Source organism: Pristiophorus japonicus, chromosome 4 (assembly GCF_044704955.1).
Source record: "Pristiophorus japonicus isolate sPriJap1 chromosome 4, sPriJap1.hap1, whole genome shotgun sequence".
NCBI classification, from domain to species: Eukaryota; Metazoa; Chordata; class Chondrichthyes; family Pristiophoridae; genus Pristiophorus; species Pristiophorus japonicus.
The window spans coordinates 158,483,140-158,508,999 of record NC_091980.1 but is presented as its reverse complement, the minus strand read 5'-3'; the positions used below and the strand labels follow the sequence as shown (position 1 = coordinate 158,508,999).

General features: G+C 43.9%; 1 protein-coding gene across 9 annotated transcripts in view; it reads left to right on the top strand.

The window, feature by feature from the left end:
- Window positions 1-25,567, top strand: part of LOC139263132 (coiled-coil domain-containing protein 9-like) — a 367,644-nt gene extending 342,077 nt beyond the window's left edge. For 7 of the 9 annotated variants that reach the window (XM_070878722.1, XM_070878724.1, XM_070878721.1 and 4 more), the window contains 3 exons: window positions 16,639-17,545; window positions 21,411-21,508; window positions 22,848-25,567. In XM_070878722.1, coding sequence (XP_070734823.1) covers window positions 16,639-17,545; window positions 21,411-21,508; window positions 22,848-22,862 — 1,020 coding nt within the window. In that variant the 3' untranslated portion in view covers window positions 22,863-25,567. The remainder of the gene's footprint in view (window positions 1-16,638; window positions 17,546-21,410; window positions 21,509-22,847) is intronic. The other 2 variants (XM_070878727.1, XM_070878726.1) reach the window with 1 other exon arrangement.
- The last annotated feature ends 293 nt before the right edge of the window (window positions 25,568-25,860 follow it).

Genomic DNA, 25,860 nt, shown 5'->3' with positions numbered 1-25,860 from the left:
AGGCCGGGGTGCGGTCGGTCGGGCCGGGGTGAGGTCGGTCGGGCCGAGGCCGGGGTGCGGTCGGTCGGGCCGGGGTGAGGTCGGTCGGGCCGAGGCCGGGGTGCGGTCGGTCGGGCCGAGGCTGGGGTGCGGTCGGTCGGGCCGGGGTGAGGTCGGTCGGGCCGAGGCCGGGGTGCGGTCGGTCGGGTCGGGGTGAGGTCGGTCGGGCCGAGGCCGGGGTGCGGTCGGTCGGGCCGGGGTGAGGTCGGTCGGGCCGAGGCCGGGGTGCGGTCGGTCGGGCCGGGGTGAGGTCGGTCGGGCCGAGGCCGGGGTGCGGTCGGTCGGGCCGAGGCTGGGGTGCGGTCGGTCGGGTCGGGGTGAGGTCGGTCGGGCCGAGGCCGGGGTGCGGTCGGTCGGGTCGGGGTGAGGTCGGTCGGGCCGAGGCTGGGGTGCGGTCGGTCGGGTCGGGGTGAGGTCGGTCGGGCCGAGGCCGGGGTGCGGTCGGTCGGGTCGGGGTGAGGTCGGTCGGGCCGAGGCCGGGGTGCGGTCGGTCGGGTCGGGGTGAGGTCGGTCGGGCCGAGGCCGGGGTGCGGTCGGTCGGGCCGAGGCTGGGGTGCGGTCGGTCGGGCCGGGGTGAGGTCGGTCGGGCCGAGGCCGGGGTGCGGTCGGTCGGGTCGGGGTGAGGTCGGTCGGGCCGAGGCCGGGGTGCGGTCGGTCGGGTCGGGGTGAGGTCGGTCGGGCCGAGGCCGGGGTGCGGTCGGTCGGGTCGGGGTGAGGTCGGTCGGGCCGAGGCCGGGGTGCGGTCGGTCGGGTCGGGGTGAGGTCGGTCGGGCCGAGGCTGGGGTGCGGTCGGTCGGGCCGGGGTGAGGTCGGTCGGGCCGAGGCCGGGGTGCGGTCGGTCGGGTCGGGGTGAGGTCGGTCGGGCCGAGGCCGGGGTGCGGTCGGTCGGGTCGGGGTGAGGTCGGTCGGGCCGAGGCCGGGGTGCGGTCGGTCGGGTCGGGGTGAGGTCGGTCGGGCCGAGGCCGGGGTGCGGTCGGTCGGGCCGGGGTGAGGTCGGTCGGGCCGAGGCCGGGGTGCGGTCGGTCGGGCCAAGGCCGGGGTGAGGTCGGTCGGGGTGCGGTCGGTCGGGCCGGGCCAAGGTCGGTCGGGGTAAGGTCTGGGTGAGGTTGGCCAGGTCGGGGTGAGGTCGGTCGGGCCGAGGCCGGGGTGCGGTCGGTCGGGCCGGGGTGAGGTCGGTCGGGCCGGGCCAAGGTCGGTCGGGGTAAGGTCTGGGTGAGGTTGGCCAGGTCGGGGTGAGGTCGGTCGGGCCGAGGTCGGTCGGGCCGAGGCCGGGGTGCGGTCGGTCGGGCCGGGGTGAGGTCGGTCGGGGTGAGGTCGGTCGGGGTGAGGTCGGTCGGGCCGGGCCAAGGTCGGTCGGGGTAAGGTCTGGGTGAGGTTGGCCAGGTCGGGGTGAGGTCGGTCGGGGTGAGGTCGGTCGGGGTGAGGTCGGTCGGGCCGGGCCAAGGTCGGTCGGGGTAAGGTCTGGGTGAGGTTGGCCAGGTCGGGCCGAGGCCGGGATGCGGTCGGTCGGGCCGGGGTGAGGTCGGTCGGTTGGGCCGGGCCAAGGTCGGTCGGGGTAAGGTCTGGGTGAGGTTGGCCAGGTCGGGGTGCGGTCGGTCGGGCCGGGGTGAGGTCGGTCGGGCCGGGCCGGGGTGAGGTCGGTCGGGCCGGGCCAAGGTCGGTCGGGGTAAGGTCTGGGTGAGGTTGGCCAGGTCGGGGTGAGGTCGGTCGGGCCGAGGTCGGGGTAAGGTCGGGCGGCTGACGCAGGAGAGTCTGGATTTCGGAACATTTTCCGGTTTCCGGACGATCCCGCCATGAATCGGCCCGGTGTCCAGATTCCGGAACATTCTGAATTTCGGATGCTCAACCTGTATTGTGAACAGTGAGGAGGACAGTAATAAACTTCAAGAAGACAGCTGAAATTTAACGCAGAAACTGACGACCTTTCTAACTGTAAAGAAATCCTAATTTGATCAGCATTCTCTTTACTTTTAATTTTAATGCCTCTGACAGGAAGCAGTGTGTTTAACTCGATCCTGATTATTTCAAAGTTAGTTTCTCTATGGAGAATGTGGCATGGCCTTGATGATTTAAAAAAGTTCTCTCACTCTTCTGAGCCACATTAGCCATTTCATGTTGTGCTGTTGTTGAAAACTGAGCATATCTCTCTCACACACACACACCGGTATCCCAATATCATGCCACATGTGATATCTGATCCAAACCATTTTCGGGCTTTCAGGTGATCTTATCAAAAGATCGTAGGGTGTCTGCAGATCTTTGCTCATCTCCCTCTGCATGGTCCTTATGTCTCAGGTAGTGGCCAGGCTATCAAATTCAGTTTTCTTATTTTTCAGTATAGGCAATGACACAAACATCTCGAAGAGAAAGTTTAGCAATTTACTACACTTCCCTGACTGCCACAAGAATTTATATCAATACCAGATTGCACCCAGATGATTTATGCCAATTCATCCAAGAACAATGATTTAAGAAAAAAATTCCGGTATAATTTTCCTGTTTTCATCTTATATCCTCACTCACTTCCTCTCATTCAATTTTATATAGTATACAACATTTCATTAATGAGCCGCGGAGGAATCAAGCATTCCTACTTGCTCCAAGTTTTAACCAAACCTCTTCTTGGACCTGATATTCCCCAAAATATGCCAGAGAGCAATTCAGTCTGCAAGATGAGGGTTGTTAGTTACCTTTAGTGCAACAGTTTTCCCCCAAAAAACTTCTTTCTGAATACATAGTTTGGATGGACCACAGAGACTGGACCGTTTCAAAAATAAAACTTGATTATCCCCATAATTTCAGCTAAATTTCCCTTCCCAAGTACTTGAACAGCAACTCTTATCAATTTATCTAATCAATTTTAATTTCACAAACAAATTATGCCCAGACTTTCTGATTTTACAAAGAAGACAAAAATAACAATTACGTTTGGATGGAAGTCGTTTATCTTCCCCTTCGAGCAATGTGTCTTGGAAACTAACAATCAATCCCAATAATTTAACCCAGTAGGTTAAAGTCCAATTTTGTCACTATGCTGCGACATTTGATGTCTGCAGATAAATTGTTAAAACTGCTGGATCTCTTGCTCTGCTATTAACCTCTTATATGGTCCGGGAAACCTTGGTCCCCTGTTTATAGGAAAAAAGAAACTGAATCCATTGTGACTCTGCTTCAGAGCCCAAGGGGTTAATTTGACAATTCATAATTTCCTTCTGTCACCGTGGGGAAATTTCCACTCAAATTAAGAAACTTTAATTTAATAATGCCCCATATAGATTTACATCCAACAAGACAAAAGTGGTTCCTGGCTGAATTAAGAAAACAACAGTCAGCGGAAAAGATTCTTTGTAGGATTATAAGAAGGCGGAGCAAAACATTGTCAGACGCCATTGCGTCACTTCACGTAAATTTAGGAAAACTTTCCCAAAAAGAACCAAACACATTTCACTTTTTAAATTTTTTCCAGCAAAAATCATTATCAGTATCACTATTAACTTTAAGCATTGTGAACCAGTTCTATTCCAACTATAGGATGTCTTCCCCTTTTGTTCTCAATATGAAAGCCTCATGTCCGGAACTAGAGACCCTCACACAATTTAAAATAATCAGAATTGCACTATGGCCACAATGAAATTTGGGTTTTCACCATTTTATAGGTTAGTTAAACTTTAATAGTAACAATTTAATTCAGTCCAATATTTTATTGACTGAACACAATACAGAACAGATAAAATAAAACAAAATTGCACGTGCTTACAGTAAATTACATCTTTCCTTTTCTTTCTTCAGATGTCTTTCCAAATGACTAAAAATATTGAATATAACTGAACAAAAAATTAATTTTTTCAATGAAACAAAACTTATAACATTCTTCCACAAAAGGGAAAAGAGGGCAGAGCCACAGTGGCACCAAAAACCTTCACATCAGCTTTTAACACAGGCAATATACCAAAATCTTACAGATTTTAATAATAGAAAAGAGACAGAATCTTTCTCTGTCTCCTTCTTTATTCCATCAGAAACGACCTTATCCATTTTTCCTTAAACCAATTTTCAATTTCTGATGTTTGCAACTTAATCTCATTTAGAGAAGCAGTCACTTATAACCAAGACGTACTGGTTACCCTTCTGATTCTTCTGAAACGGGTCAATGTGATCAATTTCCATCTACCCGATTCAGTTCCCCTTATATCTTGATATCCTTTTTTTTAGTTCCAGGGAGTACCACCATAGTTTGTGTAATCTCTCCTCATAATTAAACTGTTGAACTCTGGTAAATCTGTGTACTCCCTCCAAGACCAACATATCCTTCCTAAGGTGTAGTCTAACCAGGGCTTTGTACAGCTGCAGCATAACTTCTACCCCCTTGTATTTTGGTCTTCTAGATATAAAGGCCAGCATTCCATTAGCCTTTTTGATTTTAATGATCTATGTGCATGTATCCACTAAGTCTCTTTGAACCTCCACTGTTTCTAGCTTTTCACCATTTAGAAAGTACTCTGTTCTATCCTTATTAGGTCCAAAGTGGATGACCTCACATTTGCCGACATTAAAATCTATTTGTCACAGTTTTACCCATTTATTTAATCGATTAATATCTCCTTGTAATTTATGCTTTCATCTGCACTGCTTGCATTGCGTCATCGGTAGTCTTGCAATAACAGCGCTTTGTAATTGTTCAAAATGATTTAAAACAGTACCACTGGGTTTTTAAACAAGTTTTTTTTTTACTCTAGTTCAATGTTTTGAAATGTTCAAATTCATTTGCTACCTTGACAACCATAACTTCAAGGCTGAAGCTTGGACTGAAACTTATCTTTTGTTAAACAAACTTTTTCTTTTGGCTTTTTTCAGCCTTTCCATAGCAGTGTCTTTAACTTAAACAGTAGTTCAGAGGTTTTTTTCTCTAATTCTGAGTGCACATTCTTAAATTATCATGAACAAACCCAATCAACTATATTCACACGTTTCTGCAACTTAGAAATATAATTTCTGACGATTCTAACAATTTCTTACCTCTGGTCCGCTCAACATTATTTGAGTCCACCACCCTTAATTCTGTCAGCTTTTGATATAAGTCCACATCTGAACTGCTCAAAAACTACACTGATTTCTTACCTGTGATTCTTTCCCCCTTGGATTTGTCCCCTATTCATCATCATAGGCAGTCTCTCGGAATCGAGGAAGACTTGCTTCCACTCTTAGAATGAGTCCTTAAGTGACTGAACAGTCCAATACAAGAGTCACAGTTCCTGTCACTGAGGGATAGTCATTGAGGGAAGGGGTGGGTGGGACTGGTTTGCCGCACGCTCTTTCCGCTGCCTGCGCTTGATTTCTGTATGCTCTCGAGGTGCTCAGCACCCTGCCGGATGCACTTCCTCCACTTAGGGCGGTCTTTGGCCAGGGACTCCCAGGTGTCAGTGGGGTGTTGCATTTTATCAGGGAGGCTTTGAGGGTGTTCTTGTAACGTTTCCTCTGCCCACCTTTGGCTTGTTTGCCGCGAAGGAGTTCCGAGTAGAGCGCTTGCTTTGGGAGTCTCGTGTCTGGCATATGGACAATGTGGCCTGTCCAGCGGAGCTGATCAAGTGTGGTCAGTGCTTCAATGCTGGGGATGTTGGCCTGGTCGAGGACGCTAATGTTGGTGCGTCTGTCCTCCCAGGGGATTTGCAGGATCTTGTGGAGACATCGCTGGTGGTATTTCTCCAGCGACTTGAGGTGTCGACTGTACATGGTCCATACCGCTTGAGCCATACAGGAGGGTGGGTATTACATAAGAACATAAGAATTAGGAACAGGAGTAGGCCATCTAGCCCCTCGAGCCTGCTCCGCCATTCAACAAGATCATGGCTGATCTGGCCGTGGACTCAGCTCCACTTACCCGCCCGCTCCCCGTAACCCTTAATTCCCTTATTGGTTAAAAATCTATCTATCTGTGATTTGAATATATTCAATGAGCTTAGCCTCAATTGTTTCCTTGGGCAGAGAATTCCACAGATTCACAACCCTCTGGGAGAAGAAATTCCTTCTCAACTCGGTTTTAAATTGGCTCTCCCATATTTTGAGGCTGTGCCCCCTAGTTCTAGTCTCCCCGACCAGTGGAAACATCGGCGGTTAGGGTCTCAGCCATTTCCACATTTCCCATTATTAAATGCCCCTTCTCATCTTCTAAGGGACCAACATTTACTTTAGTCACTCTTTTCCGTTTTATATATCGGTAAAAGCTTTTACTATCTGTTTTTATGTTTTGTGCAAGTTTACCTTGGTAATCTATCTTTCCTTTCTTTATTGCTTTTTTAGTTATTCTTTGCTGTTGTTTAAAATTTTCCCAATCCTCTAGTTTCCCACTAACCTTGGCCACCTTATACGCATTGGTCTTTGATTTGATACTCTCCTTTATTTCCTTGGTTATCCACGGCTGGTTATCCCTTCTCTTACCGCCCTTCTTTTTCACTGGAATATATTTTTGTTGCACACTATGAAAGAGCTCCTTAAAAGTCCTCCACTGTTCCTCAATTGTGTCACCGTTTAGTCTGTGTTTCCAGTCTACTTTAGCCAACTCTGCCCTCATCCCACTGTAGTCCCCTTTGTTTAAGCATAGTACGCTCGTTTCTGACACAACTTCCTCACCCTCAATATTACAAATTCAACCATACTGTGATCACTCATTCCGAGAGGATCTTTTACTAGGAGATCGTTTATTATTCCTGTCTCATTACATAGGACCAGATCGAAGATAGCTTGCTCCTTGTAGGTTCTGTAACATACTGTTCTAAGAAACAATCCCGTATGCATTCTATGAATTCCTCCTCAAGGCTACCCCGTGCGATTTGATTTGACCAATCGATATGTAGGTTAAAATCCCCCATGATTGCTGCCGTTCCTTTTTCACATGCCTCCATTATTCCCTTGATTATTGCCCGCCCCACTGTGAAGTTATTATTTGGGGGCCTATAAACTACGCCCACCAGTGACTTTTTCCCCTTACTATCTCTAATCTCCACCCACAATAATTCAACATTTTGTTCATTGGAGCCAATATCGTCTCTCACAACTGCCCTGATATCATCCTTTATTAACAGAGCTACCCCACCTCCTTTCCCTTCTTGTCTATCTTTCCGAATTGTCAGATACCCCTGTATGTTTAATTCCCAGTCTTGGCCACCCTGCATCCACGTTTCTGTAATGGCCACCAAATTATACCCATTTGTAATGATTTATGCCGTCAACTCATTTACTTTATTTCGAATGCTGCGTGCTCTTTTCCTCAGGCGGCCGAAGGCTGCACTGGCGCACTGGAGGCGATGTTGAATCTCGTCATCAGTGTCTACTCTTGATGATAAGAGGCTCCAGTGGGAGGTATTGGAGGTGACCAGTCTCCCCTATTTTTTCTTCCATTGATCCCTACAATGGGTTATAGCCAAAATCTGTGATATTCTCTTGTCACGAGTCAAGAAACATTCATAGTCTCGGAAAGTTTGTCACTTTAAAAAAAAAAATTAAAACAAAACATGCTGAAGACACTTATCCTATTTCTTCCTCACAGCAATCCTATTTTTTTACCTTTTCTGTGGGCTTTTAACTTCTTTCTCCTTTTCCTTCCACCTTTTGTTACACTTCAGGGGGACGAAATTGCCCCTCTTCTTAAGGCCTGTTACCACCGCAAATCGGCGGCCACGCTGCGGAGCAGAGTGGCTGCAGACTTTTCGTGAAACCCCCTCTTGGGTGCCAGGCCGCTGGCCCGGCCGAAACCCTCCCTAGTGGCCCAGTGGCCTGAAGTTTTAAAATCGCAGAGAATCTCCTCTTTAAGTGAAGGGGAGGGCCATGGTGACGCGGCCCTGTGATGACGTCATTGCGCTGATCACTCCGCACCGCCCCTCAGGTGTTGCCACCGCCGTATATCCGCCCCTCCCGTGCAGTCACCGACCCCATTAACGACTTCCGGATCCAAGTTTAAAAAAAAACAACGAAGAGCGGAATTTCGCTCAAGTGGCGACCTCAACCACAGCTGTGGTTAAAACTATTGAAATGGGGTGCTTGCGCCCTGTTTCGGGTTGAGGGAAATTTCTACCCACAAGTGTTCAACCCAGGGTTTTTATTAGCTGCTATTTACACCATAAACTTCTCAGGCAATGCCACACCTGGAGGTAAGGCAGCCTGCAGCAGTAGAAAAGCATCCTTTGCTGTCAAGGTGTCTGCCTGCTGTAGCAATCGAACTTTACTTCCTAACTGAGTTGGGTCTCCTGTTCCCTCATTTAGCCAATTGGCCACTGAGTTGGCAGGATTCTGAAAGAGTCAGATCCCACCTTCTCTATTTTTGTATTCATATACTGTTGGACTTGTTTGTGCATCTGTCTCTCCTTTTGTGCGCAGATGTTTGGTCACATATGGGGCCATTTTAACAGACCTGTGTACCCCCGTACTACCACCTATTTTAGACCGGGTATAATCCGCGACAACCTCCTGCATGACTACTGATACTAGAAGTATCACGTCCACCTTCGTTGGTCTTCTGAACTGTGGGGTGCTATTGGAAGGACAGGATCATCCTCGTCATCGTCACAACTGGATTCCTCCTTGTGAGTTCCGACAGACAAGGCTGCCACTCTAAATTATAATTCTTTCATCTTTTTCTTGTCCTCTGCTCTTCCCTGTCTCTCCTCTCTCCATTGCCTTACCACCTCTCAGTCCTTTTTCTCTTGCAACAAGTTCCATAGTTCTCGATAAGCCATTTTAATATCCTCCAGTTTTCCTTGCATATTAGTTATTGTTTATGAGGAATCCTGCAGCTGGGCGAGTAATTGCTGCATCTCCAACTGTTGGTTGGGCTAATCTCAGTTCTGCCTGTAAAGCACCATTCTTTTCCAATCTCTCTACTTCTGCCTGTAGCGCCTGAGCCTGGAGTTTGGTTAGCATCATCATAGGCAGTCCCTCGAAATCGAAGAAGACTTGCTTCCACTCTAAAAGTGAGTTCTCAGGTCCCAATATGGGAATTACTGTCCCTGTCACAGATGGGACAGACAGTAGTTGGAGGAAAGGGTGGGTGGGACAGGTTTGCCGCAAGCTCCTTCCGCTGCCTGCGCTTGTTTTCTGCATGCTCTCGGCGACGAGACTCGAGGTGCTCAGCGCCCTCCCGGATGCTCTTTCTCCACTTAGGGCGGTCTTTGGCCAGGGACTCCCAGGTGTTGGTGGGAATGTTGTACTTTTATCAAGGAGGCTTTGAAGGTGTCCTTGAAACGTTTCCTCTGCCTATCTGGGGCTCGCTTGCCGTGCAGGAGTTCCGAGTAGAGCGCTTGCTTTTGGAGTCTTGTGTCGGGCAAGTGGAAAATGTGGCCTGCCCAGCGGAGCTGATCAAGTGTGGTCAATGCTTCGTTGCTGGGGATGTTGGCCTGATCAAGGACGCTTACGTTGGTGCGCCTGTCCTCCCAGGGGATTTGCAGGATCTTGCGGAGACATCGTTGGTGGTATTTCTCCAGCGATATGAGGTGTCTACTGCATGTGGTCCCCCAGGAGGGCGGGTATTACGACAGCTTAGCAATATAGCTTAGATTACCATCCCTGGTTTCTAGCTACTGATATCTTTCTCCCCTCTCTCTTTCATCTCTATGATAATTGTTAACCCTTATGTCGCCACATTGTGTGCAAACGTGAGCTGCATAGTGTAATAACTGCCTGTCTTTATAATCTTCTGCCCGCACCCTCCATGAGGTACTTTGTTATTATCATTTAACATTTTATTTTTACAGTTCCCTGTTTGGTCCTCTCCTTCTTGGACTCGGCTTTTATCACACTTCATCACAAGGTCCCTGTAAGGGTCACTACTGCTCTCCTCAAACAGTGCTTCACGACTGTGCTTTTGGACATAACCTTCTGCCCACAACATCTACGATAAAATTCCTTTATTATCACTAATTTTCACAGCTGTCCCCTGTTCGACAATCTCTTTCTTGGATTCGGCCTTTATTGGAGGTGACCAGTCTCCAACCTCCTTACAATAACCTCCCCCTTTCTATGATGTCTATAAGAGATTGAGGATTCTATTAGTGCAGTGGTCCTTCAGCCACTGTCACGTCAAAACACCACAGAACTTTTTATCTGCTATACCCCACTATCAAATTGAATGTGACTCACACGTATAGATTCTTTTATCCTGAGTCCTGCTGTGTGGCCTGGGTTTGTCGTTGGCGAAAGTAGTCTACCTCCAGCCCCAGAGCTCGTTCACGATTGAGTTCTTGATGGTTGAGGCTCCACTTCTGTCTTATCTCGAAGCCCCCAATTTTCAAACAGTAACAGGATTCGGTCCTTCGCTTGGCTCACCAATGTTGTCTTAAACAGACTTCTGTTTGTTCACTTGAATAGTAACGAATTCAGTCTTCTGGTTACAATCATTTTATTCTTTAATTTCAGCATAAAAAGCAATTTACAAGCAGAGTATAGTCAAACTTCTAGTATGTTTAGGACAACACATTGAGATGTGGTTTTTAATGTTTGTTATGTGAAATTTCCATAGGTCCTGACTGGTTTTGCACCAAAGGCAATGTGGGATGACCTATATCTTTGTAATATATCTGACTGACTACTAGTTTTCCTCATTTGTTGAATCACTGAAAAGTTGGGGTTGGGAGAGAGAAAACTTCTGCAACAACCGTTATGAGTGTTGCCCCATGCAGAAGTCCAATTTACCATGGCCCCGATATTTGCGGGGAAGGAAAACCCAGAAATCCTGGGGACGTCGAGGTCCAGACAATATTAACGGCAGGACCTTATTATCATTTTCTTATTGCCAGCAGCAGGAGGCCGCAGCCAGGGGCCATTGGGTACAGATCCCGGCAATTGGGAGAGATCAGAACTGGGGTGGAGGGAAGTGGGTGAGGGTCGCTGATCGCGGCAGCGAGGACAGACCTCCATCAGCAGAAGAGAGGCCGAAGGTTCGCTGGGGGACGGGGAGCACGCCTTCTCCTCCTGGCCCACAAGGAGTGCTCTAAAAAGCACTTGCCTTCTGCAGCCAGTTACTCCCAGCTGCATTTCGCTGCCGGGTTTCCAAATCCCAGGGAAACTCAGCTGGCAATTGCTAAATATGAATCAGGCTCCCAACTGCTCTGTGGGAGCCTGGTTTAAATATTATAATGAAGTGCCTCGACTCTGCAAGACGGGCTTGCAACCTGCTGGCATATAAATGGCAGCAGGAGCGTACACAATGGTTTGGGGACACATTCCCCGACTTAACATATCTAATCCCCCTCTCCCACACATCAGGGGAGCGTGGGTGTTAATATAATTGGTCCATATGTTTTCTCATTTTACTATATAAAGGACATTGTTCTTTCTGGAACAGTAACTTTTTTTACTAGGCAACCGGCACTTTGATGAAGGCACATGGGCAAAAAAATATTTTTACAGCTTCAATTTCTTTTTTTGAAATGAGTTGGGTTTATAATCTCTGTTCTACACTTCATAATCTTTGCCTTTTTATCAGGTTTTCAGTATTGCAGGTTACTCATTCTGACTTCCTGTCTTGGACTGCATTTTGTGGTTTTGCTTTTAAATCATTTGATTGAGGCCTATGTCAACTGCTTTATTACATTAACAGATAAATTTTTAGTTAATTCATCTTTTATTTCAGTCAATATCAGTGCTTGGTTTTAAGATCCGCATGTCTTTTCCAGTAACTGATGTGCATAAAAATGTTTACGCTGCAGTTGTACAATTTTGAGAGACGCACAATATGTTCCAGGATTGTTGAGTATTTATTTTGTATGTTAGTTTGACTTTATTCTGTGCTCATATTCTGGCGAGCTGAAAAGTAGGGTTTTTAGACAGAGAATCAAGTGCAGTGCATTGTGTTTAGGAAGTCACATTGATTCAGAAAGTTTTGGGGTACTCTTGAAGGATTATGCATCTTCCTTTTCATTCAATCAATAGCATTTTGCAGTTATAAAGAAAAAAGAAAGACTTAGATTTATATAGCGCCGGACGTCTCAAAGCGCTTTACAGACAATTAAATACTTCTGGAATGTAGTCACTGTTGTAATGTAGGAAATGCGGCAGCCAACCTGCACACAGCAAGCTCCCACAAAGAGCAATGTGATAATAACCAAATAATCTGTATTTTTGTTATGTTGATTGAGGATAAATATTGGCCAGGACATAGCCTGTAGGCTCTATAGTCTCTCCAGTACCAGCTGGCACTGGGTTAAAAGTCACAGAAGTACATCCTCTTTATGAATTTTTAACAAATTACCTGCTATAGCTGTTCCTGCCACAGCTGATGTCACAAATGTCAACATGGCAGCAGCCAATATATCACTGCCAGTGATGATAAAAACAGGTGCAATTTGTATACAGTTTTTTCTTCACTATACAGAGCTGGAAACGTGAACTTCAGAAAATATGGTTTTCACTACCTGAGGGTATGATGACCCAAAACTTTAAAAATAGTTATCAGGACAAAGGTGGCAGGTGAATGCTAAATCCTTCCATCAACACGCAACACCTTCCTTGTAAAAGGAAAAGTAATACTTGGACAAGGATCTCTTCTCCCTGAAATTCTTTAAGGATTGCTTTAACTGGTTTATCCAGGGCTTATCTCTCTATATGGTTTTGTTAAGATGGATGCTATAATGTCTCCTTCACCATCAACATTCAAGGCTGGTGGAGGTCAGAGTGCCTTTATATTTTGCAGTACATGTAAACTTTCAGCCTCCACTGAACCATCCAGTTCTAGTTTGTTTTTGACATCTTCAGGTAGACTTCCTCCTCTTCTCAGAAGACAAGGAGGAGAAAACGTGAGGAGAGGGGTTCATCCTTCAAGGACTCTTTCTAACAAAAACCTCTGGGCAACAGCATTCCATTGCTTCTGTTTCAGCATATATTTCATACAATATTGAAATTACCTTTCAATCTTTAAATTGTTTTACAAAGTAAAAATGTCTGTCAAATAGCTAATGGGATTAATGCATATTTATCCTTATCTGAATGGCTGGCTTTGTGTGTTCACCAAAGATCCAGTCCAACACGTTTTGGTACTTGTGGAAAGATTAATGGAAGAAATCCTAATTGTAATCAACATAGGACCAATTCATTTAGATTTGTTTCACAGCCACAGAAGGCGTAGCTTTGGTCCCAGCAGACAAAGTCATGGCCGTTTGTGCAGTGTTGTGTCTTCAGGTGAGGTTCAGGATCTAAACACAATGGGTCAAAAATTGTGGTCGGAGGCTTCCCACTGACAGATGCCTCCGACCAAATGTTTTTACGAAAGTACCTGGTGGTCTCGGAGGAACGTAGACTTGCGCTCCGAGGCCTAGATGTGCAGTCCAGCGTATGGGCTCTCACATGCCAGGAGCGTACGGGCATCCTGGGATCACATGGGCTGGACCACCAATCCCAATGTAGTATTCTCATTCATGGTACTAGGAGCTCTGAGCTCCCATTACTATCAATGAGGATACCCCTAAAATCAAATAAACCATAACTAAAAAAAGCATCACTTTTTAAAAATTAATAGAAATTGCATTAAATTAAGGGCTAAAAATTCACCAACATTGTGCCTGTTTTTTTGGCGATATTTTGCTGTTTCTGGTGAAAAACAGCGAAGCGGGAAATTCAGAGAAGTTTTGCGCCGGCAGTTTTTAAGTACCGCTGGGGAGAGGACCGCCGACGTGCAAGACTTGAAATAGCGCTTTCGCCAAAAATTTAGCTCACAGCGCACCAGTGTTCTGTGCGAAAAAACACCCGGGAAAAACCTGCGTTGCAGCCCTTGGAACAGCGGTAGGTATGGAGACCTGCAAAAAAGGTAAGATAAAGTTTTTATTAATTCCTTTTCAGTGATTCGATAGTTAAGTGTCTTATGAATGTTTTGTAATTTTTTGCTTTGTTTTTTGCAATTTTTTGCGATACTCTTCGCAGCAGTATCGGCCTCGAAGTAAAGTTGCAGAAAATTTGTGCTTTATGCCACGAATCCCCATGCAACACCGATTTTTACCGCTGCGCAAATTGAAGCTTGAATTTTAGGCCTCGTAGCGGTAGCGGAGTGAAAGTGGTATTTTTGGACAAAAATATCGCTTTCACCAAAAACTGAATTTCTAGCCCTAAATGTTTGAGAAAAATGTATTTATTTGATTTTTTTTAATGTTTTAATAGTGTTAAAAATAAACTTACCTTCATAGACAGGGTTTTTAATTTAAAAATAAGTAATAACATTTATTTTTTCTATCTATTAAAACTTATGCTAGTAAAAGCAAGCCTTATGTCTGCAAAAAGCCCAAATCTCCGCCCGCAAAGGACCTTCTCCCGGGGATGCCTGCAATCTGTGAAAACATAGTTTGACAGATCGCAAGTGCCAGGTTCAGGCACATGCGCTTCGCACGCCTAATCCTGGAACTTGCGAGGCCTCTTCGGGCAAGTGCACACATTGTATGCACCAGGAGAGGCCGCAATTTCAGGGCCAGTATTTATCTGCTGGGCTTGATAGCAGTAGCTATTTTGGTAGATGGCTGTTTATGAATTCTCCAGTTAAAAGGCATTCCATGGTTTGGAATGTTGATCGTAGGATTAAAATTTACTGGCACTCTCGTTCGTGTCTCCCTCACAGGATGGAGAGCCCCACTGGAACAGACTAGAGTCTGGGGGGTATATGACCCATCTGTGCAGCTCCTGGCAAGCAGGCAGGCATAAGCTCTGAGTGATGAACCCAAATTTATTTTTATTTCCCTCCCAATGGACTACTTCAGAATGAGGATTTGCACTGACTGTGTTCCAATGGAATAGCATATCAATAAGCAGGGGATATATCTTCCCCACTCTTTACTTAAATACCATACAGATCTGGCATTCAAGCCGAGAAAAGTGTACATACCAGTCTACCCAACACATTGTGTGAGCATGTAAAATGTGACGACAAATATCCTCTCTTTTGGAGGAGACCATTTATTTTCAACAGCTGATGTTATCTGGCAGTAAACCGTATAGCTACCTCTGGAACAGCCTGTCCAATTCTTAACAGGAGAGGTCCTTGCATGTCTTTCCTTTCATAGCCAGTGCCTATTCCCCTTGAGTAGGTATTTTGTTGTTAACCCATTGGGATATGATATGCCATTAATTCTGTTATATGTCCAGTTATTGCTGGGTCAAAGACTCTGTTCCAGCTTGTTGAGTCCCAGATACGACTGCATCACTTGTCTTTAGTTTGAGTGAGGAAGATCCTATGATGTCCCAGGTTATGAAATAAAAGTGCAACCCTTTATTCCACAGTCCATTCCCACTTGCAATTCTGAATTTGATTCTAAACGAAGCAGTATCCTCTTCATTTGAACCTACAGTTTTTGTGAAGTGTTTCTTTTGCTACTAGCCCTTGTTCTGGCAACAAGAGTTAGCGGGGAGGAAATTGCTCCCTTCTTCAAGGGCCATTACCGCCTCTAATGGGCCGATAAGGCCTTTCCGCCTGGGACAGACAGCAGGGCCGACCTATCCGCAATTGCCCTCAAGCTGGGCGCACCCCGTGTTCCTGCCCGGCATGGCGGCCCCTTACCTCCCCGCGGGAGCACGGCTTCTGCCTGTCGGTGCCCCCGATAGCTTTGCACGGTGCTCCAAAGAACTGGGAGGCGGTGTCAGAGTTAAAGAGCCCAATTTTCCAGCTCTTCCCTCTGACTCCCACTGGTTGGTAAATTTCCGGTTAATTCAGAGTGCCCTCTCCAATTTCCCGTTGAGGACAATTTCAGCCCCAGCAAATTGCGTGCTTTTGTGATGGATCCTTCATACCTTTTTTTGCATGTGAGTAGGATAATCTTTAGGCTCTATCTATGATGTTTACTTAAGATTGTACAAGTTTAATTTATCTCAGGAAATCGTAATGCTAAAATTTTACACCCCTACCTGCTGCTTCCATTGAAAGTATCACATGTAGATATGCAAAAAATGTCAGTTTTCTGTCTTGATTCGACAAAATATTTGCTGACAGTTGTTTGATTTGAATGGGAAAAAGTCAGTTTAAAAAAAAAAGTTACCAAATTGGATAGTGGAATGCATTTTACATTACAACTGGCAAGGTAGAAACCACCAAATAAATCTTATTTCTTGTATTCATACAATGGTTACCTTGTCACATGCTTGAATGTTCCTCTTAAAGCTATTTGTAATCCAGCTGCAAAGAGGAATTTACATGCATCCTGCAAGTGCCATTGCCTTAAATTGACCGCTCAGGACAAGTGTCCCATTCCTCAACCTTGAAGATGTAGGTTTCAAAGTCGTTGCCTATTGTTTCTACACTATCTTGTTTCTGTGGGAAGCTGAATGAATTGGGAAGAATGCTGCATTCTGTACCTCAGGCACAATGTTCCCTTTTTCATAGTATAGCAAACGTTGAGTATGCTCAAATATTTTCAGGTGCATTGCTGGGCCAAAGGAATGTCTTGTGGTTTGTGATTTGCCCTTTACTGAAGCAGCAACTGTTTCGTGCTGCAGAGGTAAACATCCTGAAGATGTTTCAAAGTGTCACGTTTTCCAGGTGTTTATTTTGAGGCTAGCAATGCATTATTGATATTGGTGACTGAATGTTAACAATAATCCAGTCCTCATATCAGTTTATATTTGTGTTCTTGTTTAAAGTGGGTGGAGACAGTCACAGAAGAACATAAGAAGCAAAGGGTAAATGAAGATGAAGGATTATGGAAGAATGCTGATTTAGATGTGGTCATGTTTGATTGGCAGGATGCTGAAGAAGGTACTGATGACTGGATGAATGGGGAGTGGGAACCCATTGAGCAACATGACTCCCAGGCAAGCTCCTTCGATCTCAAGGAAGTTCATCGAGCTCTGGTGGATGCTGAAGAGACTGTAAACAAGTCAACGCCTTGCAGCAGTAAGTTGGGTAATCTATCATTGGCCGAGGAGGTGATGCAGATCAACCCTATATTGCACCATAATATTTCAGACAAAACCGATTTTGATTCCCCTTCAGAAAATGGGGTTTCAGGCCATGCTGTTCTATCAGGGAGTGATGCACAGGAACTTGAAGAGACAGGAAATGTGTTAAATCATTGCGCCTCTTCAGACACGAGTAAACTGAGTAAGAATTCAATGATGGTTGCCTCCGATAAGAAGTCAGACCAAATAATTGCTGCAGAGGATCACGCACCATTAAAAGACAGAAATGCACTTGGACTTGGGTTGGCTGATTGTCCCACTCTGGATGATAATTCTGCAGCACTGGAGAAAAATGGATCAATTGCTCTTTGTGATGAAGAAAGGAAGAACTGTTCTTCAGCTACTCATATTGCAACAAAGAGTTTGGCAATGAGCATGAAACTGCAGCATTGGTCTGCAGAGGAGGCTACGGGGAAGTTGCAACCTGCACCGCGAACAGAAAGTGCAGAAACTTTGCATGATGAACAGGAAACCACTGCCCCTGTTTACAAAGGTGGCAATGGTTGTTCAGGCCTTCATCCAGAGAAATATCAAGAGGAATTGTCTGAAAAAAACAAAAGAAATGATACTGACTATACGGATGGTAAAGGTATGCTTTTTTTAAAAAAACATTTTGAGCACTGTAAAACTATTAATTATAATGTTTTGGCTTTATTTTGCAAACTCTATCTGCCACTCTTAATTAATCACTCCTGCACAATATATTTGTTTTCGGGGGCAAGATGTCTTTTGGTCACTGATATTGAAACAATAAGAGAAACTTGAAACGTTTGTAATGCTCATCACTGCAGTTGTCAGGTTTGTCACGGATGTAATTGAACATATGGGGGTAGAGGTTCCGCTTTGGGTGCAATTAGTGAAGGCACAAATTGCGCTTGAATTTGCGGTGTTTTTCCGAAGTGAAATTATGGCTCAGGTTTCTGCCCAAACCTATTTGCATAATCACAAACAAAATCTTCCGTGAACTGGTGCAATCAGTCTGTGTAATAGAAGGTAATCGTTTATTTTTTTCCATTAAAAAATATAAAATCATAGACTCACTGGAGGCCTTTTGGACCATCGTGCCCATGTCAGCTCTTTATCAGAGCTATCCGATTAATCCCACTGCCTTGTTCTTTCCCCATAGCCCTGTAATTTTGTTTTCCTTCATGTATTTATCCAATTCATTGATGTATTAAAGAGTAGTAACCTGATGCAGTTTTATTGATACAGCTGAAAATGGGTTTTTACCACAAGAAATAAGGGGCTGGATTTTCCCTATGTTGCTGCCTCTGTTCGCACCCCAGAATGGCGGTAATGGCAGTGGGGATGGTTTCTGGGCGGACGGCCAGCTCCCAGTGCCCTGCCGGGAAATTAGTTGCCGGTTTTGTGGGGACGCTGAGCAGCACCGTTCGGGAGCGTCGAGCCGCTGTGCACCACCACCGGTTTTGACAGCGCTTCGATTTTTGTTGGACGTCGACCCTCTAGCGCGCCGTAATGGGACCACCTGGAAAACCAGGCGGTCAGAGCTGTCGTGGCAACGGTGAGTGCAGTCAGTAATGAATGAGGGAAGTGTGATTGTCTTGTTTAGTTTATCTTTGCCTTTATCCAAATGTGGGGTGGGCAAGATAATGGGAATGTTTTTTGTGTGTTTTCTTTCTCACGGAAGCCTCTCTTAGGCCGCTCAGATGCCGGTTCTTTAGCAACGGATTTTCAGTTGCTCAGCCGGCCTTGCGCCCTGAAAGAGGTATGTAACGCCTCCCTTAGCGCTCCGCTCCACACTCAGGGCCCAGCTGACAAACTTTGTGGCTGAGGACGCAAACCATTTCCCGGCGCAAACTTTACCACCCCGAAATGACCAGAACCGAAAATCCAGCCCAAGCATTTCAATAAGAGTGTCTAGTCCTCCAGCTGTGAGTAACCTCATTTTAAATCACTGAAACTAACTTTAAAAAAAAACTATACAGAACCATTTACTAGTTTTATAAGTGTACACTAATCAGTTTCTTGTATATTAAATATTTTTTAATATGTAAAACCTTTTATATCATGCCTACTAGTGATTGTGTGCCCCCCCCTGCCCCCCAAAAAAAGAATCAATCTGAAGAGCCTCCTCAGACAGTGGCAATCAGTGGAAACTCTCCCCATTATTCTGGTCTGGGGCGAGGCCCGCTTTGGGCGAAATGATATTTAAACCTGCGTTAGCGATCACGGAGACTTGATTTATGCTCGACGTAACATCCCTGATCTTTTGTGCTGGTTCAGCCAATTTCACTTATTTTATACTGATAAAACTAACAGAATCTCTACCCCATAATATGATACCTTTTTAGTGAGGTGCAATAATTTTTAAATAATTAATGTCCTTTGGAAATAATTGGAATAAAATCTTGCCACCAATGTGATAGCATTGAATCCTTAAATGGTAAGAGAATAGGAGCTGCTATTAGAGGCCTTTCAGTGGAGTAGTACTTGTCCAGTTTACCAGCCTTGCTCCTGCCCTAAAGCCTATTGCAGAGAATGGACATAAGCATACATTATACAAGGAGCAGCATGCTATTTTAGTTTCATGGAGTGGTGGAGCACACAACTATTTTATTGTTCCACCTATCTTGTTGAATTATTAGTTATGTTACCATGGGAAGTATCTAGTGTTGCCCACGCCCATAGAAAGATTATTGCATGTCTCCTACCATCCAGTTCAAAGCATTCATAGCGGTCAATCTCCAGCAGAGAGAAATGGGAGAGAAAATATCCCCCTCAATGGCAAAGGACACATCTGTATATTTTTTGTAATTTATCTCTAATAAGGGGTGGATTTTGCTCTTGATGTGTGGGGATGGGTAAAGGCCATGTTATAAGAGAGCTAGATTCTATTTTTATTTGTTTGAGATGCTAGCAATGCTGCATTCATTGCCCACTTGAGCAATTGCTTTATTTGCAACTGGGTAGCTTGCTAGGCCATTTCAGCGAGCATTTAGTCCAGTCTAGGTAAGGGTAACGGGTTCCCTGATGGACATTAGTGAACCAATTGGTTTTAATGGTCATTTTCTGGTGCTAGCCAACAAATTAATAGATCTAGTAATTAAATTTCCTAACTTGTTAACTGCTACAAATTCTAATCAGGGGATGTCCAAGTACAAGAGCAGTATGACATTGGGGGACCTAACATGCATTCACATGAGTCTGCACCGCCATTCAATATGATCATGAAGTGTTTTGTTTGATTTGCATATATATGATACGATAAATTGTTCCATTTCTTCACCAACTCTCCCATGCTGACCAACATATTGTGTATATTTTACTTCCTCTTCCACTGAGAGATGTGACTCATTCATCAGTGATAGAAACATAGAAACATAGAAAATAGGAGCAGTAGTAGGCCATTCGGCCCTTCGAGTCTGCATCGCCATTCAATATGATCATGGCTGATCCTCTATCTCAACACCATATTCCCGCTTTTTCCCCATATCCCTTGATGTCTTTTTTGTCTAGAAATCTATCTATCTCCCTCTTAAATATATTCAGTGACTTGGCCTCCACAGCCTTCTGTGGTAGAGAATGCCACAGGTTCACCACCCTCTCAGTGAAAAAGGTAATCCCACACTGACACATTGTATCAGAGAATGAGAGATACAGTATCTATCCTACACTGACCAGTGAATCCCACTGATACATTGTACCAGAGAATGAGATACAGTATCTATCCTACACTCCCCAGTGAATGCCACTGACACACTACCAGAGAATGAGAGATAGTGTATCTATCCTACATTCCCTAGTGAATCCCACTGACACACTACCAGAGAATGAGAGATAGTGTATCTATCCTACATTCCCCAGTGAATCCCACTGACACACTGTACCAGCGAATGAGAGCTACTGAATCTATCCTACATTCCCCAGTTAATCCCACTAACACACTGTACCAGAGAATGAGATACAGTATCTATCCTACATTCCCCAGTGAATCCCACTGACACACTGTACCAGAGAATGAGAGATACTGAATCTATCCTACATTCCCCAGTGAATCCTACTGACACACTGCATCAGAGAATGAGATACAGTATCTATCCTAGATTCCCCAGTGAATCCCACTGACACACTGTACCAGAGAATGAGAGATACAGTATCTATCCTACACTGACCAGTGAATCCCACTGACACACTGTACCAGAGCGACAGGCACTGTCTATCCCATGCTCAATGACTAACCCCACTGTTCACAGTAGAATCAGGTGAGCGCGTCCACCTGCTTTTAATGGATGTTTCGACTTTTCAATGGATTTAACTGAACATAAACATGGTTCTGAGGTATCTCTGTCGAGTTATAAAATGGTCTCTGCTGAATGATAACATGAGACAGCGTTTCTATTAATGTTCTGATTGATTTGATGCATTCGGTTGTTTTTAAAGAGCATCAGCCATCTGTCTCCTGTATATTTACGTGCAACTTTGTCTTTCTTCAGGGACACCTGCTGATTCAACCGTTGCTTTGAAGCTGAGTGCAAAGATTTCACCTGATGCTGCCATTTTAAACATTACCAAGACTGCAATTGGGATGATGGTATGATTAAGCAAAATGTTTTTCCAGAGAATTAATCTGTAAATTAACAATCTTAATTTATTATTTAGTTCCTCTATTTTTCCTTTTTTTTTTACATTGGCTGATTAAATAAATACTGTAATGGCATGCCTAGCTGCGAGATCATTCTCATTCAAAAACACAGGGGGTGAAATCTAGTTACTAGAGGCTAGAGTTTGATCAAAATCCACCACCGCCAGATTGCCGCCCAAAAAAACACATTATTAAATTAAGACTAGCGGAAAATTGATCAAAAAATTGAAAATATTCCGCCCGGCGAGAAAAATCGATCTTGCACACGGATTCTCGGCGGAAAACGTGATCCTGGTCAAATTGGGCGGTATTTACTCAAAATTTAGTCCAAGGCTGCGAGTTGAGCCTAAGGAGGGGGGAAAAAAACAAAAAATATTTTTACAAAAAAAAATCAGAAAACATTCACAGGACCCTTCTGCACTGAATCGCTGCAAAATAATTTTTTTTTTAAACTTACCTTTTTTTTTTGCAGGGTTTCTTACCTACCGTTGATCAAAGGGCTGCTCCGGCTGGTTTCTCGTGGGCAGTATTTTATCCCCTCAGCTATGGAAAACCACTACCACCAAACTCTGGCGGTGGCGGTTTTTTCAGTCTTCCATGCCAACGGTCCGCTCCCCAGCGGTGTTTCGAAACCGCCGGCGGAACACTTTGACGAAACTTGCACTGGGCAGTTTTCAGGGTGGAAATGGTAATCAAATTCCAGCCCTAGATCTTTGGACTAGTTTGCAAAGTTGACACCAATTTGGATGTTACCCCTTTAAAATACTAAATCGTGCGTAAAATCTTTTTAAACATTCTTTCGGGGGTGGGTGCAAAAATAGTACAGTAAATATACCTGACTTCTATTTGTAGAATTATAAATTATTTTTATTTTGCCCATTTCCCGTTCTTCCACCCCCCACCCCCTCTCTTCTCTCCTTGAGTATTTGACCCAAGTGATCATTATACATGTACAAGGCATGACTTACATAAACTACCATCTTCATAAGTGTTTGGAAAACATTTTTTGCTCGAGAAATAAGATCCAAGTACATGTTGCTAAATGCTTTTGATAAGACAGTGCTTCTTTCACTAAGAGTACCCAACCCCATTAAATTGAGAGGAGACGTGTGAACAGTCACACCGTGCTGATGTGATCACTTCTCGTGCATATTACAGGCAACTTAACTATCCCAGGGATGTGACATTCAAGTGATATGATCACATGAGTTGCTAATCAAATAGCCTAGTTCCATTTTTATGAAGCACAGTTTGCTAATTAATGTTTGCTTTCCTGTTTTGTTTCCAGGTGGCCGAGAAATAAAATAAACGCCTTACTGATGGTCTTATATAATCAAGATATCAAGATTCTCTGCTACTTGAGTGCACTTCTCACATCAATAAGTTATTGACAATATCTCTCTTGCAGTGTGCAGGCTACAGGCTTCCTAGTACACAAATAACAAGCAAAATTAGAAACTTATGCTAATTGAGGCCAAAACATTATTACTGAGCAACATTTCCGTATTAATTTCACTTTATTTGCTTTTCTATAATTTATTTACATTTCTAGCATTTTATGTGTTACAATTACTGCATATTTAAGCACTTTATTTCTATTATAATTAGTTTTATTTGAATTTTGTGAGACTGGTGTATTTGGCATGGTAGCTGCAGAATAGGTGATGCTTGACAAATGGATTCAGATTTTAGATTACAATTGGTCTCTGTGAATGGGGGTTTAGTTTAGGACACTGGATTTAACAGGTCTGTTTTCAAATATTTGGCCTCTTTAATAGGACACACAGGTTTCAACAGAATGTCTTAGGACAACATTGATGTGAACGGTGATTTGCACTGCTATTATATTTATGCTTTGTCAACAAAACTGGTTTGGAATACTGTAATTCAGTGCCTGGGAGAAAATGCAGAACAAAACATTTACTGTGAGTTGACTTGACAAGCATAATTAAAAACAAACTAATTTATATGGTAAGTGCTGTTCAGATAGAAATAATACAAGCGGACTCTTAAAGGGTCACAATAAAATTAGTTTGGGCTGGTCTCGGTCCAGTTTTCAGTAGGCCCTGCACAAATCTGACACCACATTTGAGACGAATTTGCCAGTTTTGCTCAGACAGGATGGTGTGTGTTGGGAAATGAAATATCTCTATACTAGGAAAGAGTCTTCAGAAGCTGGGGCTGGTGATGCACTGGTAAGGCAGCCTAAAGGGATTGGTCTACTGAATATGATTCCTCTATCATATCTAACTTAATACCACATTGAGTGTTCTTCCCCCTTGGCTTTTAAGGTGGCAACCCACCCACCACCTTCTGTTTGTAAATCCTCACTCAAAGTTTGCAATCATATGCATTTTGAGGAAGAAAATAATTATATTAGAAGCAGCAATTATATTGATACAATATACTCAGTTGCTTCTTGATAATCAGCAGTATTGTGAACAAGCTGCTGGTTGCATTTGTTAAGTCTATGTGTAGAAAACACTGGCATTACTAATGTGATGTGGCATCACAGCAACTTTTGGTACACAACAGTGCAGATTCAAATGTTGGAGTAAGAAATACCAGTTTTTGACCAGAGTTATCTGGGACTGAAGACCCTGAAACTCTCAATGGGCTGGTACAAACATCTCCAGTCTGCTGATTCCAGCCGATAGCTAAAAATCGGCACATGCATTAGGCAGGTAGATTATACCTCTTGGCATGTACACTGAATTAGCCATTCCTAGTTCAGAATTCTGGGAGAATTGCATTGAGGTCAGATTAGAATGTCGCAAAGCAAATGTGAATTAGACTTAAAAGGTACAAGATGTGGTCATTGTTGTAAATTGAAAACGTTGGCATTCCCAGCATTTTGCCCCTCATCTTGATGAGCAAAATGCAGCTTTTTTTTAAAAAAATGAGCTTTTGTGTGAATACAGTGGGTTGGTGAACAGACTTAGGGACTGCAATCATGCAGGATTTCCAGTTTTCATTCATAATTACCATTCTTCAAAAGCATAAAGACTAAGTTTATCGGAGTGATCCTGTTCAGTATCGAAGGTTGGATTGAAAGTGGGGCCATTAATGCTACATGGGGAGGGGAGGAAGAGGTGTTTTTAGATTCAGTAATGGGCTAAACATTGGTATCGTGCAGTGTTAATACACAACCTAAGTTTACACATTTCAATAGTGTGTATTGTTTGATATTTTATTTGTATTTACAGTTGAATTGATAAAATTGATATTTTTGTTACTCATGTCATGTAACCAACAATTAAGATAAAGTGAGTCCAGGGAAACACTGGTTACTGATGTACATGCTAGAGCATGGTTTGGAGTTTATATATTTAAAGCAATTAATATCTGTGGTGGCCTTAGACTGGATTGAAGGTTAGAATTAATTTATTTTGAAAGATGATTTAAAATGCCATGAAATTATTAAAACAAAAATGTCTTGCGTTTAATGGTGTCTCTGGCAGAGCTTTACTTTTCATTGTTGAATGCTTCACACATTTGTTTCTAAAATGTTAAACCACATTTAATCTGTAGATACTGCTGGTGTATTACACTAGTGCTCCAAGTGCAGAGCTCCAGTGAGATGTGTCAAAGATTTGTGTTCACAGCTACCCATGCCATCGGGGAGGTGGTGAATGAAAGCTAAGCACTGAACCCACAGGCAGGGAGAAAGAAAAAATACATGGCAAGTCACCTCCAACTGTTCAGCTATCTTTGGCAGAGGCCTGGTACAGGTTACTTGCCCATTAACGGAACTTGGTTTGTGGCAGAGGGAATTTTGAAACAGGAATTATTTCAATGAAAAAATCCGTTGATGGATTGAGGAGTATTTCTGCATTGAAATTGGTGAGACTTTCACTGGCTTCTATCTCGGTTGTTACGTTGAGGATTTATTTAGTGTTTGAGTGCCAGGAAAGAAGTATTGCTGTGCATAATCTATGCAGTCTTCCATTCGAATACATAATGCATATTGTGAAGTGTATGTACCCATAATAAATGTAATTCCCTTGAGTTTGTGAAATGGTTAATAATGTGGATCAATTTTGCAAAAGATATGAATGGGTTGAATGAACTGATCCATTGATATTTGCCAGGGCCAGATCTGGGTGTCTCTGGGTAGCTGATCCTACAGCAAGCATAATGAATTGAATAGGATTTTATGGATTACTGAATTTATCTATAGTTCCAGGCAGAGCATTAAAATTATTAATCCTGATTCAAGCATAAAATGTTTCCCAATTTGTGTTTTTGTCAGACATGACTTTTTACATTTCAGCTGCAATTATGTAGCAGTTCGTCCAATG